General features: G+C 39.2%; 1 protein-coding gene across 1 annotated transcript; it reads left to right on the top strand.

Annotated features, from left to right (window-relative positions):
- Nucleotides 1–5,095: 5,095 nt before the first annotated feature.
- Nucleotides 5,096–6,112, top strand: LOC103448482 (probable F-box protein At4g22030). Its single transcript, XM_008387742.2, has one exon. The coding sequence runs from the start codon at nucleotides 5,096–5,098 to the stop codon at nucleotides 6,110–6,112; it is 1,017 nt and encodes a 338-aa protein (XP_008385964.2).
- Nucleotides 6,113–6,786: the final 674 nt, after the last annotated feature.

Below are 6,786 nucleotides of genomic sequence, written 5' to 3'. Positions count from 1 at the left end.
GTCTAATCGTGCAGGCGGTGATCACCTATCACGAATATACCAAGCATGATCACCCATCACGGATATACCAAGCATGATCACCCCTAAATACGTATGATCTCCCATCGCGGATATACCAAGCAGGACCATCCATGTACCATTGCTACATGGTGTAGTAAATTCAACACACAACCTACACATACCTCAACCTCTATGAGTTACAACGTAGTCACCTACACCATCAACTTCGCATGGCCACCAACTAAAATGTCACACAAGCATATAAGTTCTATAGAATACTTCTAATAGGATTATAGAATCACATTGTCATAATATTTATCATACTTATCATTCACATTATTAAGAAGATAATTAAACACATATATATCACAATATGACGTTCCATACACGTAAACCGATGTATATATTATCTGGGATAACTCACTAACCAATATAGGCCCACTAAACCCTACATAGTCTCTAGTAATATTGATTTTAATATTTAAGATCAATTCGTAGCATGTTGACCAAAAGTCAAGTATCTGTCAAAGGTGGGGTCCACACCCTATACAAGTCAATCTGGAACATCCGCCCATGGATTTCCGATTTGTAACTTTCCAAGGGTCTTATTTATCTTCTAGAACAATATTCTAAAATTTAGGAACGATCCAACGGTCGGATCTCTGCCAATTGCTAGAATTAGGTTGCTATCAATGTTTGGTTTTACAAACTTAGAAATTCAATTTGGGAAGATCCGTACATTGAATTCCCAATCCGTTAGTTCCTATGGTCCTTAAATATTACGTACCATAACATATTAAGGTTTGGTGACAATCTAACGGTCGGATCGTTGAATCATAAAATGGTTAAGTGACATAATATTCATACTAGGTTCAAACTATCGAACTATATCAAATGGTTATAAAATTTGAAATCAAAACATCGAATTTAATTTAAAAAGGCAGTGTCGCCCCACCAGCCATGTGCCGCCGCGGGTGGCGGTTTTCGGCAAATGGAAACCCCAAATTCCGACCAACACTAAAATTCACCAAATTTTTCAGAAATGTACAACTCAAGGAGAGGAACATTTTTCATACCTGGGCTGAAGCCTAGTTCGATTGAGAAGTGGCCGGAAAATCCCTCGAAGCTTCGGAAACCCCAAAAATGGTGAGCTTTGATTCGTCACCAAAACGAACTCCGATACCTCATCCAACGCTTGGGCCTTGCTCCTGGGATTGAGAGGAGTCTTTTGGTGGTGGTCCTCGATGGTGAAGCTTGCCAGAGCGGCGTATCTCCGCCATGGGTGCCAGAGAAGACGACGATTGTTCATCGTAAAATCATGTCCAATCGCCATCGAGTTTGTGTGGAAATGGAAGCTTAGATGATGCTGAGTAGATTGCAAGTGGTGGTGAGCCTTGGATAGCCGGAAAAATGCCAGAATTGGCGTTGAAAATTATGAAAGAACCAGGTCGTCAGGTCAAGGGTTTTGAGTTCCGATTCCTCTCTTTCTCATCTCCCTTCTTTCCCCTTTCCTTTTCTCCCTGATTGGGCAGTTTCACACCTCATTTCTCTTCTCACCTTTCCATCATTGCCATACACGTGGCTTCATCCCAGCCATTCCTACTCCAACAAATCTGGAGCCTTCCAAATTTAATAATTATATGACCATTTTGCCCTTGACTTTGTTCTTTAATAACTCATTCGTTTGAACTCCAATTTAAGTTCCGTTTGCGCCCACGCGTTTGTATCAACACGTACTATCTAGATATGCAAAGAAATCTGAAAAATTATAAAAATATCAAGTACGTCCACAAAGAATCTCGTTTAACACAATAGGGGCAATTTCATCTTTTTACTTACAAATTAAAATTTTATACATCATAAATATAAACGCGTCGAAACTACGAATATGAATACTACATATGAGATACATAATTTTAAATAGTGAAATCCCGGAACGAGATTTCACATTGGTGGCACAATTGGCACATAGAATGCACATCCAAACGCATAAATACGAAACGTTAGGTTCATACCCAGTAACCAGCAATAAAGCCAAAAATAGCATGCAGAAAACCGAAAGCTTGGTCCACTCACTACCAAGATCCATACAATCATTTAAAGGTGTTAATTAATGGTTCCTACGAGATTGTTTGGGTGTGAACATAAGGAATTAAATCTTCAACTTATGTACCCAAGGGAAATGCAATAACCATTGAACTCTTCGCTGTAAACTCTCCAACATTATCCAATCTTCTAGCCTTTATGGCATAATCGGGGTGGTGAGCCCACAACCTAATATTGGGGCTAGAAACCTAGAAAAACGGTGTTGTGTGTGGATAAACATGTTACCAATGTTTTGATATATCAACCAAACCATAAATTATTTAATTGGTCCGCTAGTTGGATCAATCCATAAATATTCTTCTGAATTTGCGGTAGAAAAGATGGAGGATCTGTTCAAATCTTGTTCGTGAATTGATGAGTAAACAACTTGTCCAATGAACATGTTTCGCATGAAATGCAACGATCAATGATGTCCATAAATCAAGGAAGGGGATGCCCATGAATTGTTTTTAGAATATGGCACATCATAGTTCCATGGGTGTCCAAAGTGGTCATCCCACAACATAATTTCCAATGCAAGCCTAGCGGTTGAGTCGGCCACATGTGTGCCTCAATAGATCGAATAGTCGTAATATACATAACCACCTGGTAGACATTCACGGATGGTCCTAATATACATAACCACTTGAGAGACCTAAATTTGAATAGAGAAGAAGAAAGGAAAGAGATAGAGAAGAGAAAGGCTTGAGGATTATGTGATTAACATTCCTCATGCTTAGGGCCCTTATTTACAGGAATAATAGGGAGAGAATAACTTGCTCCCCAAGTAATACAAAGTCTAGTAAGTCTAGTAGGAATCTAAATTTTCTCTACGTAAGATTTAGACAATAACTTAATATGGCTTTTTAGCCAAAATGGTCCATGAGATTTGCATAACATATCACTTTGGTCCCTGAGATTGAAAATCAATAGAAATGGTCCCTGAGATTGTCCACCATCCATTATTTTGGTCATTCCGTTAAAAACTCCATTAAGTGTCCTAGAGTTCTTGGCCGAAAGTTTTGGCAATTTTCAAAGCTTCGTAACTTAATCGTTTCTTAACCAAATTCGACTGATAATATATCAAAATGAAGATAGGAAAGTGTAGAACAAGATTATACCTATTTGGAAGCCCAATGGATTTTCAAAAATGAAAATCATACTTCTCAACAAGACAAAGAGAATGGTACCTTTTTTTACGGCTAATTCGCCGTGGTTTGGCCGGAAAATGGTTCGAAAGTGGCCAACTCGAGACCAAGACAGCCACTTTTGAGCCATTTTTCGAGCAAACCATGGTGATTTAGCCATCAAGAAAGGTACCATTCTATTCATCTCATCGAGAAGTATGATTTTTGTTTTTGAATCACTTGATTTCGTTGAGTATTGAAAAAGTTATGAACGTTTAAAGTTTACCTAGTTTTCGGCGAGTTTTCCAGTTTTCCTACGGACCAGTCACCTTTTAGGCTATTTTTCGGCCATCTCCTGGAACCATTGGGCTTCCAAATAGGTATAATCTGGTTCTACACTTTCCTATCTTCATTTTGATATATTATAGGTTGAATTTGGTTAAGAAACAGAGTTTTTAACAAAAGGACCAAAACAATGGATGGTGGACAATCTCAGTGACCATTTCTATTGATTTTCAATCTCAGGGACCAAAGTGATGTGTTATGCAAATCTCGGGAACCATTTTGGCTAAAATGCCACTTAATATTGACTGTCTTTTTTTTTTTTTTTTTTTTTTTTTAATTTCACCCATGCTTTTTTTGTAATAGAACTCCACACCTACTGGTTTTGCAAGTTATTATTTGAGCCTCACTATTTAGCAGACATGAGCGGTGTAAAAGGCGAGGGCAAACCCCTTGTTTATAAAAGGGCCCCCTCACTCTCACTAGAGAAGGGAACTCTAGCCTGTTTACTCTCTCAAGCCAACAAGTCTTCATGTATAATGTTACCGACATTTACTCAGTAAAACTAGAGGCTAGACCAATGTGGGCTTAGCCTCAACTCAGGGTGAATCACGATATATTTTCTGTTCTTGTGTGTTTATATACTTTTAAGGTCAGATCTAAGTTGATTCGATATTAACCCAATTCTACATCAACACAGGTGATTTAAGTTGAGATTAGTTTCACATGTTAGTAGTAGATCACCAAACCCGCGTTAAACCTTGGACCAAACTTTTCACTCTCAATTGAAAAGTGAAGACTGTTATATTGGCATGCAACACATGATAATTTTTTAATTTCAGTTCGGACATCAATTACATTTTTAATTGGTTCGTAGTCGTCTGTAGAGACATGGACTACAAGACAACCTAGAAGAGTGTTCAAAATTTGACTCTCTCAAGCCCCAAACTTACGAGTTCGGATCCTCGCGGGTTCCTCTTTACGAGGATTTCAAAAATTCGTGAATCGTGTCCGTTCATTGTATATCGTGCGATCAGTTTTTATCAAGTATTATTTATATTTATTTTTTAATAAAAATATTTAAAATAATTTTTTACCGCACGATGTAAACTGAACGGACACGATTTACATAATCCGAAATCCTCACAACGTGGATCTGCTCAAGGGTCCGGAAAAAGGTGCAAACATGAGTCAAACACAAAACAAGACCCTACGCCTATTTCGTGGTACTCTCTCAATTCCCTCTCTATAAAATTTCAACCAATTCCTCACCAAAAACACCATCAATCTCAAGTTTGATAGCAGAGTGGCAAATCCTACCAATTTTGCAGCATTTCTCGATGGCTACGCTTCAATCTTCTTTTTGTTCTTCTTCTCGTTTTTCTTCAGCTACGTTTAGAAACACAAAAGCCACTCTTCACATACCAAAATTCCAAAAATCATCCTCTCTTTCAGTTCCTAGACAGCTCCTTTTGAATGAATTAAATCTAGCAGCCACTTCAACTGATTTAGAACACAACCCAAAATTCGGAAACAAGAAAAAATCAAATCGTAACGAACCAAATTCGGATTCGAATTTGGTGCAAGAGTTGTACGCAGTAATGGAGATTGTGTCTGACAGAGCAGAAATGCATAAGAACATATGTGCTCAGAGGGACAACTGGAACGCCCTACTTTTGAACTCCGTGAACGGAATGACAGCCACGGCGGCGATCATGGCCGGACTCGCATCAGCAGCAGGATCCGGAGCGTCCATTCTGCCCCTCAAGCTCTCTGCTGGCCTCCTCTACATTTCCGTCACCGGGATTCTGCTGGTGATGAACAAAATCCAGCCTTCCCAGCTGGCGGAAGAACAGAGAAACGCTTCCAGGCTGTTCAAACGGCTTCACCAAGAGATCAAAACGACGCTGTTTCTGAAAACTCCGACTTCAAAGGACGTGAAACTTGCAATGGAGAAGGTGCTGGCATTGGACAAGGCCTACCCACTTCCTCTTTTGGGAACCATGATCGAGAAGTTCCCGTCCCACGTGGAGCCCGCTGTGTGGTGGCCGGAGGAGCACGGGACTGGGCATGAGAAGGCGGGCGAGGAGGAGGTAGAGAGGAACGGCTGGGATGAGAAGTTGGAGGAGGAAATGAAGGGCGTGTTGGGTGTGGTGAGAGGAAAAGATGGTGCGGAATACGTGAGGCTGAGCAATGTGGTGCTGAAGGTGAACAAGGTTCTGGCAATGTGTGGGCCAATGCTGACCGTGTTTGCGGCGGCTGGGGCGGGGGTTGTAGGGTGTGATGGGTTCGTCGGGTGGTGGGGTGCGGTGCTGGCTGTGGTGTGTGGGGGCTTGGGTGTGGTGGTGAATAGTTTGGAGCACGGCGGGCAGGTGGGGATGGTGTTTGAGATGTATAGGAGTTCTGCTGGGTTTTTTAAGCTGATGGAGGAGACGATAGAGTCGGCGTTGAAGGAAGGGGAGGTTGGGGGAAAGAGGGAGAATGGGGAGGTGTTCGAAGTGAAAGTGGCGCTTCAGCTCGGAAGGAGCATTTCGGAGCTCAGAGATCTGGCGAGTTCTGAGTCTTTGGCTTCCAGATTGAAGCAGGTCAAAGAGGAGTTTGCAAGCAAGCTCTTTTAATTAATTTTGGTTTTGTATATTTAGCTAGAACACAATTGGAAATTGGACAAATTACAGTCTTTCTTCTTTTTGATAAAATACAAGTCTTTATTCAATGAAGAATTATACTTGCAAGATCAATTTATTTAGTTTATTAGGAATAGTTCATTTTATTAAAACGAGTCAAATCCCATATTTTAGAATTTTATTATCAATAATTATCTCTTTAATGATAAAATTTATTATAAAAAATAAATTTCTCGTTCTTCTCACTGCTCTAAACTCTATTTATAGATTTTATTTTTAATTTTTATAATCAACTTATATCATAGGTTAATTGTATTTATCTTCTTATATGATAGTTCTTTTTATAATCAACCTGTCTCAGAAAAAAAAAAAAAAAAAAAAAGGCAAAATGGTCCTTTGTGTTTTACTCTATCAGCCAATTTAGTCTCTGTGTTTTCAATTTGGCCAAATTGGTCATTGTGTTTACATCCGTTAGCCAATTCCAGACAATCCGTTAAATAATGTGTCTTGCTTACAGAGGTAGATTATAAAATTAAAAAAAAAACCCTATAAATGGGATGTAACACAAATTAATGTATCTTGCTTGTAAGTATATTATGTATTTGTACATTTTAGTTAAGTTTTATATCTTACTTATAGGTATAAATAATTCATATATTTATTACTTA

Source organism: Malus domestica, chromosome 11 (genome assembly GCF_042453785.1).
Source record: "Malus domestica chromosome 11, GDT2T_hap1".
Classification (NCBI taxonomy): domain Eukaryota; kingdom Viridiplantae; phylum Streptophyta; class Magnoliopsida; order Rosales; family Rosaceae; genus Malus; species Malus domestica.
Note: the sequence above shows the minus strand (reverse complement) of the source record. Positions and strands in the feature narration are given on the sequence as shown.

Bases quoted from the DNA above. Each gene is read 5' to 3' on its own strand.
- LOC103448482 (XM_008387742.2), top strand. From the start codon at position 5,096: ATGGAGATTGTGTCTGACAGAGCAGAAATGCATAAGAACATATGTGCT.